Here is a 22,904-nt window from a genome sequence, read left to right on the forward strand (position 1 = left end):
ATACATGTAGAATGATATATATATATATTTCAGATAAAATCTTTTTGTAATACAAGTAATGCTTTTTTGCATACTCTGTTAAATTCAATTTTATTAATTATTTAATCGCGACTTTGAGGTGCTTGCATATTGAGATATAAAACAAGAAAGCAAAAAGAGAAACAAAAAGCCACGAACATTACTGGCAATTACATCAGCGAAAGAGAGATAATGTGAAAAGAGGGTATGTAGATCTCAAACACAGCGCATGTGCTTCTTTCGTTAAAACGACGAAGCTAAGAGCGCAGCGTCGAGACGATTTTAGAACAGAGCAGGGCCTCCTACCGTCAGACGTCGTAGCATAGGGTGTGCTGTATTAATATAGGGTCAAGACAGAAACAAGTTGGTGACGGTGGTGGCGGAAGACGGTGCAGGTCTTCCGAGTAATACACGCGCGTATGCCTCTCGATCCTCTGCAAGTAATGTCAATATACGAAAACAACGTTCTACGTAACATCTAACGAGATGACCTTAACAGGTAAGATTGAGTTGTAATGTATTTGCCGGTATAGCCGGTATAACCGGCAATGACAAACCAAGACAATATCTTGATTGATGAAGCCGGTTCATCGATAACATGACGGAGAGTGCAGGATTTTTATATAATTTATGTGTTTATATATATAATGAAAAACACGGTGTGTGTATGTGTGTGTGCGTGCGCGGGGGAAAAAGGGGCTTGTCAATTGCAGCTATATAAATATAACAATATATAAGTAAAGTTGACAATAATGAAAACGAAGAAGATATAAATCGTGTAAATAATATTAATAGATAAAATATATAAAATACAAGTGGTAAATAATGATTTGGTCTAAGAATTCATTAATGAGAAATTAATGTAACAAAAAATGTAACAAAAATTTGCAGAATTATTATGTACAATATTTCTTATTAAAAATGATTAAATTTATACGATACTCGTATATAAAATTCTTATAATTACTAGACAGTTAGGCTTTGATAGCTCTGATAGTGGTCAATTTGCATATAGCCTTATATATGTGAAATATAATAGTAGTATTTTACGGCTGGTATAAAACATGATTGAATGAATGCTTTAAAAGATATGTGGTTTTACAAAACATGCTTTATAAATTCATAATTGATATCTTCGCAAAATTAATTCAATATCAAAATCGACGCAGCCATTTATCAAAATTTTTATTACGTAAATACGAAAAAAAATTTTATTTATACTAATGGTGCAATCTGGGTGTGCGTGGGTTCTAATTGAAATACAGAGCGCACTTTATGTCGCAAAATTTATAAGAAAATGCAACTTTTCGCTAGAAAATACCATTGTTTATTTTCTTAAATGGCTTTGCTTTATCACACTTTCGCTATAGAGTCTACATTTATACTATTATTTTACGCGTATGTACTGTACTTGTACCGCCATTCCTGTAACCATTTTGCAAAGCACGTGAATCTTGAAGTCGCAGGTAGCCTTTTAACAGAAAGTTTCCTCCCGTCAACGAAGTATTGATAAAAAATGTTTCTTCAAAAGACTTGATATTAAAATAAACAAACTTGTTTAATATAATAATATTTATATATAAGTTTAATATAATAAAACGTAAAAGCACAATTAATTTATACTGGGCAATATATAAATATATGTGCAGATTATACACTGAAAAGTAAAGGGCCACCAGAATGGATCGACGAAGATCAGATCGTGCCAGCCCAAGGACGTGTAGGCGACGATATCATTATCGAGCTGAAATTGGCTCTATGCGAAAATTACGATGACTTACGATTCGAACTGTAAGTATAAACGATACTTAAACAGAATAAAATATTAACAATTTTGCATGTATTTTATCTCTGTTGTATTGCAATATTTTCATCTAGAAACAGTACTGGAAACAATACTCTGCTTTCGCGTTATCGTTCATTCTCATACATTGGCCTTAATTTTACATAGAACCTTGGGACGTGCCAAGGATCAAACGCGAGTTATTTTGAGCTGTCGCGCACTTAATTTCAGAGAACCGAATTATACTTGCCGCAGGTAGCCTCACTCAATATTCCTGCATGGATCATCTTGCCGATGCTAGGAATGTAAGCAACATGTCTGCACTTTCAATGTGTAATTTAAATATTAATATCTAACTATTTACCAAAGAAAATGAGCATACTGCTATAATATTGTAATTTACGTGATATTAAAGATTGGTGATAATTAATTCTTGATTTAAAAAAGCCGTACACGCTCCGATTTAATTTCAAAATTTCGAACGCATGATTACCTAGCTGTATTATCTTGAATGAAATTAGAAACTAAATATTATACACGATTATCGTTGTCAATTATGTTTTGATTCATGTACATATGTACAATGCAACGTCTTAAGAAAATCAAGTAGCGTCAAGAAAAGAAGAGAAAGGCAGACTGTGGTTTATTACATTCTACTCTTGTATGTTGTTACATATCACTTATTCTGATGTAACAGACTGAAAACACCCATGGAAATAAACTGCTTCAGACGTACATTTGATAAGATTAACCATTGTGTAAATGCGCTTGCATTTACACAATAATCTAATATTTGTGTCGTGATATTAATCGAAATCATAATGCGAAACCATATTATTCCTCGGCTCAGAATATTTTCATCGCGATTAGAATGCAGATACAATGTCATGATAGTGATGCGAATAAATTATGAAAATTTTAGTTTCTCTGCCACGTATATTCCTCCTCGCGCAAACAAACGTTACTCTACGTAAGCTAATTCCGACCGCGCTCAAAATTTTCACGAAAAGATGAAAGAAGCCTCCCAGCTCTTCCACAGTTGGCTAGCTTCTAGTAAGCAGGAGATAGCATAAGATAGCCTGTTGCTTAGAGTTCCTCGAAACTATCTCAACGAACTCGTTGATGGAGGTGGAAAATTGGGAGGGGACAGTTTGACGTTGGCGTTTCGCTATCAGTCTGACGCTGAGAGAGCGTCGCGACGACCGACAAATCCCTGAGAAAGGGTTTCTTTCGATTTGAGTACATCGGTACGCGTCTCTTATTCGTCGACGTTAAAAAGGTGGTTGTGGACTCGATTGAATCTGAGTTGTTAAACTTGTAATTTAAAGCTCGGTCAATTGCTAGTTTTCTCGTGTATTCCTTTTAAACACCCTTAAATGAATAATCGAGTTAAATCATCAACTAAAAATACAAGAGAATTCGCTTTCCTATCGCTAATTTTATCTTTCGATGAAAAATCTCTTAAGAGACTTGAGAATCCATGGTTTTAAACTTTAAATTAAAGATAATAACATGAACGCACGAGAAGAGATAAAAAAATTAGACATTATTGAAAGACTAGTTTACTGCTATCGTAACACAATTTAATAATATAAAATTTTAATTAAATTAATATGTTGTGATATCCTCGATAGATCTGAGACATATACCGATGCCTCAATGAAACGAATTTGCAGAGCGCCATCGCGCTGTCAGAATTCGATCGACCAATGTGTATCCTGCTAATTTTATCGCTCACGCGGTGCTCGCAGTGTCATGAACGAAGATTATACGCGACAGATCAATACCTTGGGAACTGAAGTATACAGCAAATTATTGTTGATATTCTCAAAACATTTCTAGATATGTGAAAAGTACAAAAATAAAATAGCATTGAAGAATCTCTAAAGATAGATCTCGTATCAAGCCGAAATGTTGTGTGTTTGTAAAAGAATGTGAGCAATTTATGGCAATTACCTCATCGATGGTGCATTCTGATATAAAAGAAGAAATTACTTTCTTCATTTTGATTCATTATGGGAAGTGATTGCTGCAAATGCACTAACGGTAAAAAAAATGTCATTAATGGATCCTCCTCCGATGGATCGGAATACCGGTAGGAAAATTAAAATGTTCTTAATTTAATATTAATCTTTACAAACAATTATACTTCCTCAAAGCTGTGTCATTCATACCCGTAAACATCTTGTATAACAACTATGATGGTGATTGAGTAGTGTTAAATTATTTAACGAACATTATTGAATATTTAAATATTATGTGTAAAAGATCATATGTGTTTAACATGTAAAGTGAACAGAAGAAATTAAATTATACTGACACGATATGACGTCCCGACACGATACGACGCGACCTCGTATCGTGTCAATTTGCACGTCAGTAGTTACATCAAATTCAATGTTTAATACATTGATGTGTGATATTTTTAGGAACGTCCTATGTTTTCGCTATTCTTTAAATAACATGAATAATGATGATATGAACAAAAAGTGAAAGACATGCTTGTTGTAGACGTAGACTTTTTCTCGGTTCTACGTGAGCTCGTCACACGGCGAAAAAGGTGACAAAAATAGGGCAGTAGAGCAATGCCAAGACTCTAGATCATTCTGTTGACTAAAATATGCCGGGCTAATGTAATATATTTTTACGTGGGCATAGATGTTAAAACACACATATGGAAAACTGCAGACTAACAGACATTTTGACGAATAAAAACTAAAAAAAGTTTTCTGTTTTATCTCAACTTATTCTAAAACTTAATTTTGTCATACTCATGATAAATCTTAGCCCACGTAAATGACCAAATTACGCGGATAAAAAAATTATTCTTCATATACATACAATTTTGCATAGATCGAATTAAATTTGATACAAATCCGATTAGATCCGATTAGATTGACCATAATTCCAGAGGAAAGTATAGTATAAATAGATGAATTTGGTGAATTAAAGTATTAAATTAAATTTTGTATTGTTTAAACAATTTTGCCACAATTTTACTTGCCGCGTGTTTTGATTTATTGACATCTATATACACTCGACGCCTTATAAATTCTTCGTACTTGATAAATTTGTATTGCGTTTCTTTTCTGCATCCCTTTATAAGATAAATCAATATTATTCGAATATTGCCAAATTTGCAGAATACGAGATGGACTGCCAATTTCATCGGAGCGTTATCAGTTATCGATGCGAGGCAACATCGTTCAACTTGCTTTGAAACAATCGCGTAAAAATGATACGGGTTACTACTCTCTCGTAGCAACAAGGCTCGGACAAGAAAACAGTAAAGGAGCTTTAAAGAAAATCCATTTAAGCATCAGCGAACCAAGTTACGAAGAGGGTGATCCTCCTATCTTCTTGAGGAGATTGAGCGATCTTGCTGTCAAGGTTGGCACTCGAACCAGATTTCTTGTAGAGATTCAAAGTTCAACCACTTTGAAGGTACGATTTAGTTAACGATATAGCAATAACTTTAACAAGAAGCACTAACAGAGGACAACTTGTTTGCACATGTATTAGAATACTAATTTAATTAGAGAGTTTTTGCATTAACAAGAGAAGAAAATTTTACTTGGCAACATACCCATATGTCCACAACATGACGTAAGAGACGTTCGGGCTTCACGTGTAAACGGATAATATATCAACTATTACGATCAACCCGGAAGGTGGAACTGATGGTGCTAGCAGTGACTTATTGTCAGACATTTCTCTCCCTTCTATCCTAGTACCAGACAAAACGGGGAAGACGAACTAAGATGGGTACCGGGAGGTCCATGACCTGAACTCGCGACGAAAGACGATGAAGAGTAAAGGAAGCTGGTTACACGTTCTTGTGCGTCGTATTAATACTATTATTACGCATGCCCGCATACTATGCCAGGGAATATATACTCCGACATTTCTTCGCATGTCTCTTCCGCCACGCGGAAAATAGCCTAATATATTACAGCGTATTGCGTGTTACAGTAAATCGTATTTGTTGATATATAATATTGATTAACAATAAAAATGGTATAATCAAAAGATTTATTAAGCAATGGTTTGCTTCTTATGGCAATTCAATTGAATTCACTCATTTCAGATAATTTGGTATAAAGACGACTTGCCTATTCGCGATGGATCTAGATTCTCTTTCGTCCATGAAGGAAATTTTCATTGCATTGATGTCGCGCCCGTTACTATCGAGGATCAAGGATGCTGGACCTGTATGGCGGAAAATCATTGTGGAAGATCCTCGTGTACATCCACTTTCACCGTCATTGGTAATCAATCATTTGTTCCACTTATTCAACGCTTTTGACTGATTCGCTTTGGATTGATTGCAAATTTGATAAATTTTTAGTTCCCAAGGCTTACAAGAAGCCAGACTTTGTTGAAGAACTTCGCGCGCTGCTCACGGAGACAGGTACCGTATCGTTGGAATGCAAAGTAATCGGTGTGCCTACACCAGTACTGAAGTGGTTTAAAGACAACAAGGAAATCAAAGCTGGCGATGTTTTTGCTTTGACTGCTAATCCCGATGATCCAACATCTCTCGGTGTTTACACCTGTGAGGCAGTCAATTGCATGGGAACGGCCTATTCCTCCTCAAAAGTAAATGCGCTCGCTATTACGGTTGCGCAATAACAATTGTAACGATCATTACATACTTTCCAACGTCAATTTCATTGAGCGCAACGTAGACAAGTCGTTATCTTACCCCAGGTTCACGTAGTTGGAAGAGGAAGCCGAGAGGGTTCACTAAAACCAGCGGATGCTTTGACACCATCTGGACCACTTCCGATATTTAAGCAGATACTTCAAGATGAATGTTGTCGGATCGGAGACATTGTCGTATTGTCTTGTCGTGGTAAATTAATTGATAATTATTCTTTCCGATTTTACTAACATTTATTTTATGCTTACATATGGAATGTCAATAATAGTTCAAGTACCACCCTGGCCGAAAGCGATCACCTGGTACAACAAGGAAGGTCGCGTTGAGCCCAACGAAAAGTATCATGTAATGGAGGATGGCATTGGAGGATATTCAATCGAAGTAAGACAAGTAGAAGCCATGGACGAGGGCGAGTGGAAATGCGTTGCTACCAGCGAAGACAATATGAAGCAATTTACGAGCTGCTATGTAGCAATGTCTAGTACGTATTAGAGTAATAGACAAAGCTCATTTATAACAAAATATCAATCAGCCGTTATCTATCAACATTTATTATTTTCTACAAGTTCCAAGGAACTTCAGAAAACCGCGCTTCATGGAAAATCTGAAAGCAGTCTTGACGGAAGAAGGTCTTGTCTCGTTCGAATGTAAAGTCGTAGGTTTTCCAACGCCACTACTAAGATGGTTTAAAGATGGCCAAGAGCTTAAACCAGGGGACGTCTATCAATTAACTGGGACTAATTCATTAGGTACGCACCCACTAAATTCATTATATGTTCTTTCCACCTCTATTTTCCTCATTACGGCGTAGATTTATTAGAGAATATTTAGGTTCTTATTGCTGCATCGCAAGAAATTGCATGGGCGAAGCCAAGAGTACAGCTGAATTAACCGTTGAAGATATACAAAATCAATTAAACGAAGAAGAACGTTTTCAGCTTTTGAGTACTAATCAACCACCAAAGTTTATAAAAGGTCTCAGAAGCTGTGAGGCAAGGATAAACGAGGATTTTCGTTTTACAGTACAAGGTAGTCATATTTTCATTATTACTTCCAATAAACAACTTGTTGAATGACTATTATCCTATTTCACGCAGTGACATTACACTAATAAATACACTTTTTTTCCTTTAGTAAGCGTAGCACCAGAACCGACTCTTTCTTGGTATAGAGATGATGCGGTAATGGATGAATCTGACAAATATCACGTAGCAAAAGAGAATCTCGGCACATGCCATTTTGAAGTGCAAAAGCTCGAATTTGTTGATCAAGTAAATATTCATAAAATATGTAATATAAATTATATTACGACATAAAACACTCCGTGTAAGAGTTTTTTTTCTTACATTTCTTTAGGCCGAGTGGAGGTGCGTAGCAGCAAATGATTTTGGCCACAGTGTCACTTCCTGCTTTTTGAAACTAATCATTCCCAAGCATTACAAAAAACCAAAATTTCTTGAAAGTTTACGCGCAATCCTATCGGAAGAAGGCGCTGTAAATTTAGAGTGCAAGGTTATCGGTGTTCCACAGCCAGTTTTAAAATGGTATAAAGATAACGTTGAACTCAAGCCCGGTGATATACATCGAATCATTTCTGGGCAGGATGGCACTTGCTGCTTAGGAATATATACTTGCGAAGCTACCAATTGCATGGGAACAGTCAGTAGTTCCGCATCTTTATTAGGATTTGAAGGTAGTTGTTCCGCGTTTTACACAGAGTAATTTTTAATTGTACAATTTCTCTTTTATGATAATGGCTAGTTTGTATAAAAAGTATAAAAGCTTTTTCTTAGCGATTTTGTTACTTTACACGCGTTATGCTGTCAATATCCTAAACGAGCTTTATAACTTGATTTTATTTTACAGACCGAAAAGATGCAAAAGAAATTCCGTCGTCAAATGGTCACGAATTAGCGAGAAATTTATCGTTATCAACGATACATGAGGAGCGAACGTCTCAATTGTATGATACACCACAAACAGATCATTCTGTTACTTTGGACGAACGAGGCGAAGTGTCCTTCAGCTTTGATGGCAAGGAAGTATCGGTCAGTCTGTACGAAACGCCTGATTTGACTGAAGAAGAGGCGCTACAGATTGTTGAAATGTACGCCGATCAGCTGTCTGAGCACGTAACAGGTAAAGCATTAATTTAATTTTTGTTGACTTGAAAAAACTATAAAACTAACAAGAGTAATTATAAACTTAAATTACGTTTTTGCATAGAACACAATGTGATTGAACTACCACCAATGAGATTCGTCAAAGAAACATCTACGACTGGTAATTTGTTAATGGAAGCTGTAGTGATTGATGTATCGCCTGATTATTTTGTTAGCGCGGAAGACGGTGATGACTTACGGACAGAAGCTGATGTTGAAGATGTTTCCATTATGGACGATGTTACTCACGTCCTTTCCTCACCTGAACGCGATTCCCGAAGTTCTTTAAAAAGATCTGCACGATACAATGCAGACGAGGATGAAAAAGTTCCTAATAGGCCACCTCGGAAAAAATCAATGAGTCTATCATCATCAAAAAGCGAAAAAAGTCAAAGAATAGAATCTGAGAGTTTCCATAGCGCACAGAAAGATGAGCCGCCGTTGTCCCCTCTGTCATCTTTTAAACAAGATGACAGCGACACTTTTGCTGACGCTTTATCGTCTGCACATCTCTCCATTACAGAGAGTCTTGTCCAGAAACACATGACATCGGAACATGAAACAGCAGATAGTAGAAAACGCAGTTTAAGCGCGGAAAGATCATCCGGTTCTAGTCTAGACGATGGAATCGGTGGTGACTCCTCTTTCGATTCAATGATGGGTGCTCCTAAGAAAAAGCAACGGAAAAAGAAGCAACAGAAGAACATAGAAAGTAAAGTTGATCCAAAGATGCAATGTCAACTTATAGAATCAGTTGAAGAAACAGAAATGTATGATAGAAACGGGACTAAAGCGGTAAAGGAATTATTTACTGAAGAAAAAATTTCAGATAATTTAAAAAGCGTGAAAGAAGATAGCAACCTTATCTCGGAAGAGATTCAAGAATCGACAAAAAATATTCTTTCAGAATCAAGAATAGCTCTGCACAGAGCTTTGGAGATTCTTTACGAAAAAGTGCTCGATACATCGCCGCAATTTTCTAGTATTTATGAGCGAATTGATGATATATATCGATTATTGAAGATTTCCGGAGAAATAGATACGGACATTGAAACTCTGACCAATCTGGAAGTACCTCTGCGTGGATTATTAAGTGAAATTAATGAAATTACATCAACAGAACATGTAGAAACCATCCGTAATATTCTTGAACCATCCATCATTCAATTGTCACATGTTATTGAAGATCTCGGATTACTATCTTTGCAACCGACACTCGTTATTTTGAAAAAATTTAGCGATCCTATTTGTCACGTTTCTAGCAGAACGAAAGAATTGTCATCGATAAAATCGACCTCCGGCAAGTCTCAAAATATATCTGAAGAAATTGTAGATCCATTAATCGATATTCAATCGATGTTTGATGGTATTTTAAATTATATCGAACAATTGAAATTTGATATAGGAAATGGATCTATCACAGCAAGTGATCCACAACAAGTTTTAACAGCGTCAAGTCTTGTTGCATGTTTAGTAGAATTGAAAGAGTGTGTATCTCACACAGCACACTCTGCGATGACATTGAAAGAGAATGAAACTTTAAACAGCTTGGTGGAATTTAGAGAGCCTTTATTGGATCTGCAGTCAATTTTAACATCACAGAAATGTACTTTTCATGAACTTTCAATGATAAAAGAAATTAATCTTGCCATTACAAAATTAAAGAGCGTCGTTGCTACTGTATTGAAAAATACTGAAAATCACGAAGAAATTTCCCGGACGGAAGCAATTCTCAAAATACTGGAAGGTACCGATAAACAGATGTCACAATTAGTGGGACAATTATCAGAAACGGAAGGGATACATAAAAATACGTTAAAGAATTTAAATATTGACCAAGGTTTAAGCAATGTGCATTTTGCTCTATCATCAGTTTTAGAAAAACAAGAAAAGCATATTGCCTCGTGTCATTTTATTACAAGTATTGAAGCATTACGTCAGTCAATCGGCTTTTCGGCTGTTACAATTGCTAACTTAAAAAACCCAGTTGATGACGAGATAACTCAAGAAATCAGCAAACTAAACGAATTATTGCTAAATCTACAGAAATATTTATTAATGGAAAAGCACGAGCCACAAGAAGAGCAAATTCTTAATGAATTGATGAATCCTATTAGCATATTGAAAGAGATAGTTCACAATGTAATTGAAAGCAGCTCTTCGATTGAATCACTAGTACCTATATTGGAATTGTTGGAAGATATAGAAAAAGATGCAGCTCTTATAGCGAAAGAAATATCAAAGCAAAAATACCAAGAAGAAAGTACTATACAATCTCAGATAGAGAATACAGAAGAAAAAAGTAATTCAAAATCCAATTTGGCTAGTCAAATACGCTGTTCTTTGGATCCTATTAAAAACTGGTTGTCCACTGCATCTGAAGACAGTATAAAGCAATATAAAGACGAAATGGAATCTACATTAAATTCAACAATCGAGGAATTGAAGAGAGATGTAAGCCAAATTGCCATTCAAACGTCATATTCTGAATCACTGAGTGATGAAAGTTTGATAAACGCGCTGATTGATCTTCGAGAACCACTGGTGAGGCTTAAAAACGCTATTTCTACATATCACGAACCGGAAGATCTTTCAATTTTAGAAAATTTGAATCATCCTATGAAATACCTTCTACAAACTATCATGGATGTTCTTCATGAACATGCGAAAGAAGAATCTCTATGGCCGGTAATAGATGTCATTGAGCAAATTAAAAGTCAAATATCGGTTTCAATCAAAGATACTCTTCATCAACAAGAATTGAAACAAAATGCTAAAGCATTTAACGTTGAAAAAGAAGAAGAAGAAAGAACTATTACAGCTGCTCGAGAAACAATTTCAGATACTCTTACGGAAATTGCTTCAACGCCACTTGAAACTGGATCTGTCGCATCACTTACTGAGCATGCTGTAACAGAAAACAATTCCAAAACTATAACTCACGATAACGTTCTACAAATCATAAAAACCGCTGAGCAGGAAAAAGAGGAGAAAGAAGTGGGTGCAAGTAAATTAATCATGATTTTGTCGGAAACTTTGGAGAAACTTCAATTAGAGATAACTAGTATACTAGAGGATTTCGAAGAATTAACAACACAAATTACTACAATTCCTCAATCGAAATTAGCTAATTCCATCGAGGAGTTAAGAAGGACCATTTCCACAATACGCGTAATGACAGTCTATAGTGAAGAAACTGGTTCATTCGAAGAAAAGCTTAATCAAACAACTTTGGTACTGACTAACTTAATGCAGCCACTGACAAATATACGAAATCTTCTCTCCAAATCGCACGAGCACGACGTTTCAGAACTTATGATACTGAATCGATTTACTCCATTATTAAGTATAATAGAAAATAACATGATAAGACCGATAATAAATTTCGCCAGTACAGATGAAGATGTAGAAAAGGAATTTGAGTCTCTTCTAGGTGTGCTAAAAGAAATCAAAACGGAAATTCCGATTGTAACTCAAGAAATATCACTGAGACGAAAAATTTTGGAACATCTCTGGGACATCTCGAAACCTCTGGAAAATATTTTAGAGCGCATGAGCGATCTAGAAAAAGCTGCAGAAGAAACTCTCGAAACTGACGTTGCGAATATCTTAGGAAAACCAATCGCTGCTCTTCTAGAAGACATCAAGATTACTATTCAAGAAGTAGATACGTTAGATCGACGGGAACCATTAATTCTCGAGTTACGAAATCTTCTTGAACCCCTATTAGAATTTCATAGTTGTCTTTCAATGGTACAGAGCAGTCGAAGGAGTTTAGTTCCTGAAGCTTCTTTACTAGACGAGAGAAGAAATGTTATTTTACGAGCGGTCGATGGTTTGCAAAAACAAGTTTGTCACATTGTCGAAGTGATCGCGAATATGGAAGAAACCCTCTTGTTTAATGAATCTTTGACGTTGCTCAATTCCGCAATTTTACAGGTACAAAAACAAATTGGTAAGACCGATTATTCGCGCCGATCTAGTAGTACCAACATTTCTCTTCAACATCGACTTACTGGCACACTAAATCGCTTAGCTAACGCCATAATAACTTTAGAAGAACACGCTGACAAAGATACACATGGAATAGTATCCAAATGTTTGGAAGCATTACAAAAACAAATCTCTTTCGCGCAAACGCAATTTAGTCAAATCGGTAGCGAATTCATCGACGAAGAAGCAATCGTAGAAGGCTTTCTTTACCCGACTAATCAACTTCTGTCGGCATTAATTATTTTGAATGAGAATACGCAGAAAATGCCTTCGGCAATTTCACATAATTTAATAATTCAGTTTCAAGAACTAGCCGACTCTATCTCAGAACTAAGCTCTTCCCTATCAGCTCACAAAACAGGACTTGTCCAAGAAGGCGCCTCTGAAGGAGCACCGATCGTAGAAACTTTTTCCGCCGTTATAGATGTTTTAGATCACGTGAAAGATTCCATAAGTGCCATAAAGCAAACAGTTGACGTTGAACAAAAAACGAGCATGATTATCACACAAGTAGAAAGTGTTATCGATGAGATTATAGAAGTATCGCAAGAAGAAGTTGAGAGCGTAATGATGATCACAGAAATACCATCATCTAAAGCAACAGTTAAAGAAGTTATTCAATCCGAAATCGAAGATACACTTACAACGACACAAATACCAGTTTTGGAAAATTTAGAAATAACAATCCCTGTTGAAGAAACAATGGACGATCTGGCGGATATGAGAAAATGCGAAGAAAATCAGGAAGCTGAGAGATACAACCATTCGACTGAGATATCAAAGTTTAATTCTGCAATAAGTAATTTAACACAACCATTAAAAGAATTGATTAATTTTGTGAAATCTGCTAAACAGGAATCTCCGATTTCAAAATCTGAGGAAAATAAGAGAAAAATACAAGAATTAACAGCATTAATACAAATTCTTAATGATTTACAAGCTACAAATGTTTCTATTAAGACAGTAATAGCTTTTTCGCCCATTTTACTATTAGATAGTCAGTTTTCTCAAATGGAAGATATTCTTGTTAATCTTGAACGGGCTGTCAACGAGGTTATTTCCTTGACTTGTGAAGGAATAAAACCAGAATTAAAGGAAAATATTATGGTATCTTTATCATTTATATCCAAACCTTTAGATGCTCTTGAAAATGTATTGGCAATTATATGTCAAACAATTTGTGAAAAAGGATATATTGATAAAAACGGAGAATCATTAGCTGCAATCGCAAAAGTCTTAATATCGTGTATTAATGATACCACTAAATCTCTAAATAAAATGCAAATATCAAAATATGTTAATACCACTGACGAAACAGAAACGGAAATATCAAACGTGAAGGAAGAAACAAAAGATATTGAAGAAACAACCGCGCGACCTCTCGAAGAACTTATAGAAGCCATTGTGGAGTCTCAGGAACAGGTAAAATGTGATGGAATTTCGCTGTTAGAATCTGATTTGCCCTCCACAGATATGATCGAGACAAAAAGTATTGATAATATAAAATCCAAACAAGTAGAGTTAAATGAATCACTTGTTAAAGAAGTAGATGATTCAATGAAACAAGACACAATAGAGCCACTACAGCAAACATTAACATCTTCTTTAAAATCTAATCAAAGTGAAGAATTACCTACTGAAAACATTGAAGTGATAAGTTCGATAATAGAGCCTTTAGGAGAAGTTAAAGAAAACTTAGCAACAATTGATCAACAAAAGACGGAATTAACTCAGAACATTATGATTCAGAAAGAACAAGTAAAAGTTGAAACTTTGCAAACGATTATTTCTTCTCTTCAAACATTGTGTAAGTCATTAGATGAAACTGGAGAAATAAAAGTTTTAAAATCTTCTGATAAGAAGACGGTCGCATTCTCGGCTCTAATGGAACCGTTATTAAATTTACAAGTTATGTTATCGTCCAAAGTTACTGAAGATATTAAGCAAAATACAGTGACGTTACTAAAGGCGTCTATTATAAGTGTTTTAGAGGAACTACAAAAATCAATTGCAACAGTCGAAGAACAAGTGCAGCTTAATACTGTGACTGAAACCAGTACGAGTAAAATGTCTAAGTTGTTTCTAGAACAAGATATCATAGAACCATTAGAAGACTTGAAAATGTCAATTGCTTGTACCCAAAGTGACCCAACAATTAATCAGTTTATACAGCAAGGAACAGAATTATCAAATGTTGAACAGATAATGATTCTACAAAATCTTACTAAAACAGTGGTGCAATTTGGAGACAGATTTATGTCCATTATTAATCAAGTAAAAATAAAAACTTTACCACCGTTGGAAATCATTGAACACAAATATCAAGAGTTGGATCCAGAAATCTTACACAAGATTGTTGATCCAATTCGCATTTTACGAGAAACACTCTGTCAAATTGAAAACTTTAATAGTAATGAAGCCGAATTATTAGAAATGCCCGAACAGAAAAAAGAGATTGCGCAGTTGGGTGCAGTAATAGACTCTTTGGAAAAATTAGAGCAATCGTTAATTATAGGCGCGCAGGAAATTACAATCGCGCAGGAGGAAGTTTTGACAGAACCTAGCAAAAATCAAAGTTTGTTGGTAAGTGCAAATTTAAAGCCTGTGTTGGAAGAACTGAGAAACTCGATTGTTGTTGTTCAAGAGCAACCGATTTGTAATGAAGGTATTTCTGCATTAAATACATTGAATGTAGCTCTAGAAAACTTAAAAATGCCATTAACAACAGTTGAGGAAGTCGTCGATCATATCGATCAGGTTACTGAAATTGAAGAAATATCAACTTTACTATCATTTGCAAAGTCAATGGAAGAAACAGCGAGTCAACTAGTAGTTATAGCCAAACAAGATATAACAAAACAAGCAATTAGTGAAACTTCTCTGTTAAAAACGATGACTATTCCAATTGAAGAATTGCAAAGTGCAATACTGAAACTCGAGGATCGAGTATCTCAAACGTCGGAAACAAAGGAATCAATAAAAGTAGTTACTCTCGAATGTATGGTAGAACCATTGCAAGAGTTACAGCAATCATTTTTAACAGCATCTTATGAAGAAACCGTTTTAGCCTTGCAACGATTGCCAATTAAGTCGACATTAGATAACTTGAATAAATCCGTGGCAGTGATACAAGATCAAATTACGTTCATCCAGGAGAATTTACTTGAGGACATGAATACAGATGATTCGATAACATTAAAGGATTTTGGGAGATCACTTGGCAATTTAAGAACATCGATGGTAGTTTTACAACAATTGAATGCAATAGAAAACGCTGGTCAACAAATTGTAGAAATCGAGAATGCGTCTGCGCTACAAGCATTCGCCAAATCTATCGAGGAGTTTAAAAAATGTTGCTCCGTTATTGTTGAAAGACCGAAAATTATCGAAGCTTTTACGACAAACACAGAAGTGAAAGAACCAAATAAAATAGATACACATCTTATTGAAAACATTATCACACCTTTGCGAATATTACAAGAGCAGATTTTAACTATCGAAGAAATTAAAATGCAAGAATCTGAGATTTTGGATGTTGCAGAAATAAGGAAACCAGTTACCGTGTTAAGTAGTCTTGTTGGTCCTTTACAACAACTTGAAAAATCTTTTGTCGCAACAGTGCAGAAAGAACATGTTGTTGAACATGATGGACACGACCTAACAACTGATTCGTCTTCTATAAGCCTAGAAAAGCTTGTTCTACAACCTATTCTTGAAGAAGTACAAAAATCTATTGCTATTGTACAAGAGCATGTGATATTAGAGGCAGGAAGTCAAATTACATCGGAAGTAGAAACTGACGCTTTACTGAAATCGATCACGCAACCTTTGATAGATTTAAAAGCTTCTATCGCATCTATTCAGCAAATAACTGCAGTTGCACCTGAGTCTTTAAATAAATTCGTACAAGAACAAAATGTTTCAGCATTGGAAACTTTTGCCGAAACTCTTCACAATCTGACGGAACGTATAGCAATGTGCAATCATCAGCAGATAGTCATGGAACCTGCGGCTGACACTATTTCCGAAGGTGCTTCATCTTTGCATACGTGGGCAGATGTGATCGATGAATCTTGTTCAAAAATTACGCGTCCAATGGTGATCGATCAAGGCGCGATCGAATCTCCAGTCGAAATTGCAATATCGATGTCGGAAGATGAAACCACTACGTTGAAAACATTAGCGAAGCCGCTAACTGAATTACGAGAATGCCTAGCCTTGATCGTTGAAGAGCAAAAAACAATCCCGCCATGTGATACGACATGTTCTTTACTAGAGAAAGAAAATATTTCTTTGATGAAAACAATAATACAGCCTTTATCAGAGTTGGAACATGCAGCTGCAATAATTATTCAAGAACAAATGGCTGTTGAACGTGCTGATGAGCATTCATTTGCCATCGATGGTAAAAATGAATGTATTCTTCGTTCATTAATAGAACCACTTGAGGAATTGCGTCATTCTATCGCGGTAATACAGGATCAAATGCTGGTTGAAACATCAACAGATCGGTCGAAGAACGACGTCATATTAGATGCATTGGCTGAACCTCTGTTCGATCTCCAACGTGCTATATCTGTTTTAGAAACACGAGTAATGTCTCCGGATGTTGAATCGATGCCCGAAGATGTAGGCAACAACTGGATTACGGAATGTTTAGCGACGCCTTTACATGAAATAGAGAGGTCGATTGCTGATATTCGACAATGTAACATAATGGAACCTGAAACTATAACTGTGGAAGAGGAAACGAGAACTTTAATACCAGACTGGTTCATTATCGAAAAATTAACAAAACCAATGGAAAGTATGAAATCAGCGATAGTACGTATGGAAGATGACTCTATTGAAACTGAAGTCCTCAAGACGATGGAAGTACCACTTGCTAATGTACAAGAGAATTTAACGTTGCTAAAAAGTAAATCTAATAATTTGGATGTTGAAGAGAAAGACAATATCGATGCTTTTATGGAATCTCTTTCCAATTTTGAGAAATGTATTTCATTTGTCGAGAAAGAAATTGCCGATAAAGCAGCGTGTAAACGATCAGATATGAAAATTGATGCTATAATATCCGCCACTCTTGATATACCATTAACCGAATTAAAATGTTCTATTGCGACTGTAAAGAAATCACCAAATGAAACTCTACACAGTTTGGAAGAACCGTTGAAACTCGTGCAGAATGCACTTGAAACAATTGTGTCTATACAACGAAGTAAAAAGCTTTCTAAATTATCGACAAAAATAATAAATAGTATTTCAGATACGAACAAGTCAGTCGAATCTATCGGAAGTAAATTAAAGCATCAACAAGTGTCGGTAATTGAAATTTATATCGAATACGAAGCATTTGGAATATTGACAAAATCTTTAGAGAATATTAAACAATGTATTATACAGATACAAGAGGAACCAAATACTGCCAATTCAATGATCAGTGTTCTTCAGGGGCTCAAAAAATCTATAGCTGTAGTGCGAGAACAAGCAGCCGATAAACCATTGGGGGAACCGCAACATACGAACGTCAGTGTTCTTTCGAAGAGTTTAATACCGTGTCTAGATGAATTACAAGAATCAATAGAAGCAACAAAAACGTTATGGCATGAAAAAACAGTACTAGATGGATTAATAATTCTTGAGAAACCAATTTGTAAATTGCAAACTGCGATGAACGTTATACATGATCAGACCTTGGAAGAAACAATTTCAATAATAAATAGGTACAAAACAGCTCTTCTGCAAAAGAAAACCATAGAGAAAGAAATGAAATCATCTGAAATTGAGGCAGCTGTCGAAAAAGACGATAAAATTAATGAAACAATGAAAGAAGAGACAGAAGAAACTAAATTGGTAAAAGATACAGATTCAGCAATAATTAATGATAAAAATAAAGAAGACAAGAAAGAAGAAGAAAAGAAAAAGAAAGCAGATAAGAAAGAAAAAATTCAACAAGACGAAGAAAAAGATCGTGGAGAATCACCAAAATTAAAATATGAAGAAGAGGTTAATCAAATAAAAAATAAAAATGAAAAACTACAGAAAGAAGACGTGATTCAAGAAACGCAAAAGGTAAATGAAAAACAGGAGAGCGCAGAAATTGAACAAGTAAAGGAAGAAGTAGAGCAAAGCGAAATAAGCATGAAAAATGAAAAGATAATTCAAGATGAAAAAGAATATAAGAAAGTTGAAGAAGTGGATAGATTGGAAAAACATAAAGAAGTTGAGAAAATTAATGAAATAAAAAATCAACAAGAGAAAATGGATACAAGTGAAAATAGAAAAAATGAAATTCAGGAATCCAAAAAACTTATCGATGCCGAAGAAATGAGAAAAAGCAAAAGTGAACATGCGAACAAAGAAGATGTGGAAGGAGAAAAGGCAGAAAACAAACAAAAGAAAGAACAGGAGATCATACAAGAGAAAAAAAATATAGATGAACGTGAGAAAACTGAAACAATCCGAAATATTGAAGAAAAAGCAGAAAATAAAAAAATAGAAGAACTTAAAGATATAGGAGAAAAGGAAGGGCAATCGATAGAAAAGAAAGAAGAAACCAGCAAAATAGAAGAGGGAGGGGAGCAGAAAGATATAAAATATATTGACAAATTAAAACCAACAGAGGATGAGAGGAAAAATGCAACTAAAGAAAAAGGAGAAGAAAAGCTAGAAAAAGGGAAAGAAAGTGGTACAACGCAACAAAAGAAGCAGGACCCTGTAAATACAGAAACTGAAATGATACAGAAAGAGAAGGACAAGTCTGACAAAGAAGCAGAAGCCAGAGAAATAAAGGAAAATAAAAAACACAAAATTTTAAAAGAAGATGAAAAATTAGACAGACAACAGAAAAATCTTGAAAACACAGAAGAAGATGTCCAAAAAAAGGAGGAAATCATAAATTTATTGAAAAAAGAAGAGCAGAAAGAAGAAGGAAGGGAAGAAGAAGGAAAATATGGAACAGAAGAAACAAAAGAAAAGATAAAAAAAGAAGAAAGCGAAAAAACGAAGGATCAGGAGATTGAAGAGTTGGAAAAGAAAAAAGACTATGAACAAGAGAAGATAAAAGAACAAAAGGAACGAGTGGAAGAAGTAAAGAAGCAGGAAGGGGAACTGAACGAGAAAACGATAGAAAAAATAAAAGGAGAAGAAGATAAAGCAAAAGATGAAAAGACTAAAAAATTGGAAAAGAAAAAAGAGGATTCTAGTAAAGAAGGAAAGATAAAAGAAGAAGGTCAAAAGAAAAAGGATGAAATTAAAATATCCAAGAAAGAGAATGAGAAACGGAAAAAAATAACTAAAGCTGAAGAAGTAAAAACTGCAAAAGATGAACAAACAGAGACAAAGAAAAGTGTACAAGAGGATAAGAAAATAGCTACGCAGGAAAAAGATAAAACAGAAGGTGAGAAAGTAGAAAAGATTAGCAAGGAATCAATAGAAAAAGAGAAAGATGAAATTAAAACAGATGAAATAATACAACAGATACAATACAAACATATAAATGACACGAAGAAAGAAGACGAAACAAACGAAAACGGAAGCGAATGTAAAGAGATAAATGAAGATCAAGAACAAAGACAAATAAAACAAAAGCAAAATGAAAAAGTAGCGGAGGAAATCCAGGAATTAACATTAAGAAAGGACGAAAATTTATGTATGCAAATAGGCGAAGATTCGAAGAAACCGAAAGATGAGAGAATGCTTAAAAAACAACAAGAAGAGAGCAAACCGGAATTTGAAGAACTGGGGAGAGTGGAAAAAGAAGAGGAGTGGAAACAGCGAAAGCCGCAAAGTGATGAAAATCGATTATACACGAGAAAAGAATGCATTAATAGAGGTGATGAACGCAGAGTACAGAAAGACGAAAACGATTATCAAGAGAGAGATACCGATAAAAGGCTGCACCAAATGGAAATAGAGCGCTTGGAAAAGAAAAGAACTTTGAGACAAGCTAAAGAAGTGATTGACTATGTATCTGCAGCGGATGAGGAGAGACGCCAAAAAAGAAGTGAGGAAAAGAGAATTAGGAGAGATGAGACTGCTAGATTTTTATGGGAAGAAGAACAAAGATTACGAAAAAGACAAGAGGAGGAAATATTTAGAAATAGGCAGAGAAGAAAAGAGCAAATTAGAGAAAATGAATGGTCCAGAAAACGCGAAAATGAATCCGATCGTTTTCTTAGGAACATGTTAGAGACTACATGGAAGCCCGACAAATCGACTTCAATGTTTTTCGATGTCGATTGTTCTCGAGATTATACTTCTCGGTTTGATTCTGGCATCTCAATGCCTTCTAGCACTTCCAAATCATACAGCTGGAGAGATTCTTTAACATCACTAAGTGGAAAAAGGCTCGACGACTATTGGGATTATAAATTACACAGTCCTTCTATGGATAAATATTACTTCGATATGGGATCTTCATACAGGAGGCGCAGAAAAAGAGAAAATCGTATGATTCGCGCGAGATCGATCAGTTTATTGAAATACGAAGATTATTCAACTGGAGATAGTGATGCCACTATTGTACCTAGTACGCGTAGTCGACCTCTTCGACGTACAAAAATGGACACCACCTCACGTATCAATTTTGACACTTGTGAGTCTAGTTCGTCTAGCTACGCTGACCTCCATCAAAGTAAGGTAGCTATTCGATATCAAACTACTGCATACTTAAGACTGTATAAACGCAAAAGAGTCTGAATTTTTTTGTAAATATTTTTATATTAACCATTACAGAGTCTTCTGTGGGACAAACCAAAGAAACCATCATTTTGTACAAGACTGACGAACAGGATAGTAGGAGTTGGAATGAGGATAAGACTGACCTGTACTGTTCTTGGTAATCCAGAACCACGCGTCTGCTGGATGAAAGACGATCAGAAACTAGACGCATCGAACAATCGCTGTAGAATGCGATACGAGAACGGAATGGCTTATTTGGAAGTACAGGACACACTTCCCGAAGATGCCGGAATATACACATGCGTGGCAGAGAATCCACATGGTACTTCGACCACCGAATCTATTTTGAGAATTTACTCCGATTACAAACCCACGCAATCACCTCCAACTTTTATTAAATCAATTAAAGGTATACATGCACAAGTACGATATGCGTTTTAACGTTTATCAAATTACATGAGTTATTTCAATGATAAATCACTGTTTCTCGTAGACACTTACCGATATTCTGATCGTAAGCTGATCCTGGAATGTCGTGTACACGCACATCCAATTCCTATGATTTCTTGGTTAAAAGATGGAACGGTTCTTCAAGGCGAACGTTACAAACAAAGTTATCTCGATGATGACGTCTACCGACTGGAAATAACAGATCCTGATGTCGCGGACAATGGACAATATACGTGTCGCGCGGTAAATGAGCTAAATACCGAGGAAATATCTCATACTGTTCATGTTGAAGGTAATTAGGATATTAGATGTGTGAGAAATTGATATAAATGTGTCTTTGAATTTTATACTGATAATATAACGTCTTACTATATAACTGATAATGTAGCTTTAGATTGGCGATCCGTAAATCGAAACGATCCGCGTTTCGACTTACGCGACGAAATTAGATCTGAATTCGCGCGAAGACCACAGTTCTCTAACTCATTGAAGGATTATAGCGTTCCCGCTGGCGGAACTATCGCTCTTCAAGTACATGTTAAAGGTAAATAAGACGCCTGTTAAAAAAAATAACTCGTCCATCAAATCCACCTTAATTTATCGTAGGTGTACCATCTCCGGAAGTAGAATGGCTACGCGGCGATCGAAAGGAGCCAATTACGATACCAAAAGCGAGCACCTTTGTAGAACGTGGACTTTATACTTTAATTGTACCTGAAGCAACGGAGTCAGAAAGAGGTACTTACGTGTGTAGAGCGATCAATGCTTACGGGCAAGTGGATACAAGCGCGACAGTGGATGTAATATCGTCGAGCGCTATCGATGGCGGAAAACCGGCGATGTTCGTCTCAAGACCTTCCAAGAAATCGATCGATGTGACCGTCGGCGAAGACATCAGTATATCTTTCCGGGTCAACGGTGTCCCTAAGCCTCGAAGTAAGACAAAACAACTGTTAAGAGGATAAACAGTACAGTGTGCCGTTGGCCGAAGTGACAGTTCAGCCGACGGCACACGATACTACTTTTCTTACTGGATTGCTTACGAGAGCCAATCAGGATGCAGAGTTTTCGATCAGGTGACACTCAAAGCTGAATCCTGATTGGCTCTCGTAAGCGATCCAGTAGGAAAACTAGTATCGTGTGCCGTTGGCTT

At 35.7% G+C, this 22,904-nt stretch overlaps 1 protein-coding gene across 1 annotated transcript; it reads left to right on the forward strand.

Annotated features, from left to right (window-relative positions):
• Window positions 1–279: 279 nt before the first annotated feature.
• Window positions 280–22,731, forward strand: LOC105558394 (titin-like). The gene is made up of 17 exons (XM_012006048.1): window positions 280–517; window positions 1,668–1,809; window positions 4,945–5,245; window positions 5,889–6,069; window positions 6,150–6,400; window positions 6,512–6,656; window positions 6,733–6,945; window positions 7,031–7,213; window positions 7,296–7,493; window positions 7,599–7,735; window positions 7,821–8,157; window positions 8,331–8,603; window positions 8,691–21,259; window positions 21,356–21,710; window positions 21,795–22,043; window positions 22,140–22,295; window positions 22,358–22,731. Exons 1-17 carry the CDS (start codon window positions 505–507, stop codon window positions 22,714–22,716), a joined length of 16,062 nt encoding a protein of 5,353 aa, XP_011861438.1. The 5' UTR covers window positions 280–504; the 3' UTR covers window positions 22,717–22,731.
• Window positions 22,732–22,904: the final 173 nt, after the last annotated feature.

The sequence above is a fragment of the Vollenhovia emeryi genome, unplaced genomic scaffold (genome assembly GCF_000949405.1).
Source record: "Vollenhovia emeryi isolate VEMERY1.0 unplaced genomic scaffold, V.emery_V1.0 DF939348.1, whole genome shotgun sequence".
Classification (NCBI taxonomy): Eukaryota; Metazoa; Arthropoda; class Insecta; order Hymenoptera; family Formicidae; genus Vollenhovia; species Vollenhovia emeryi.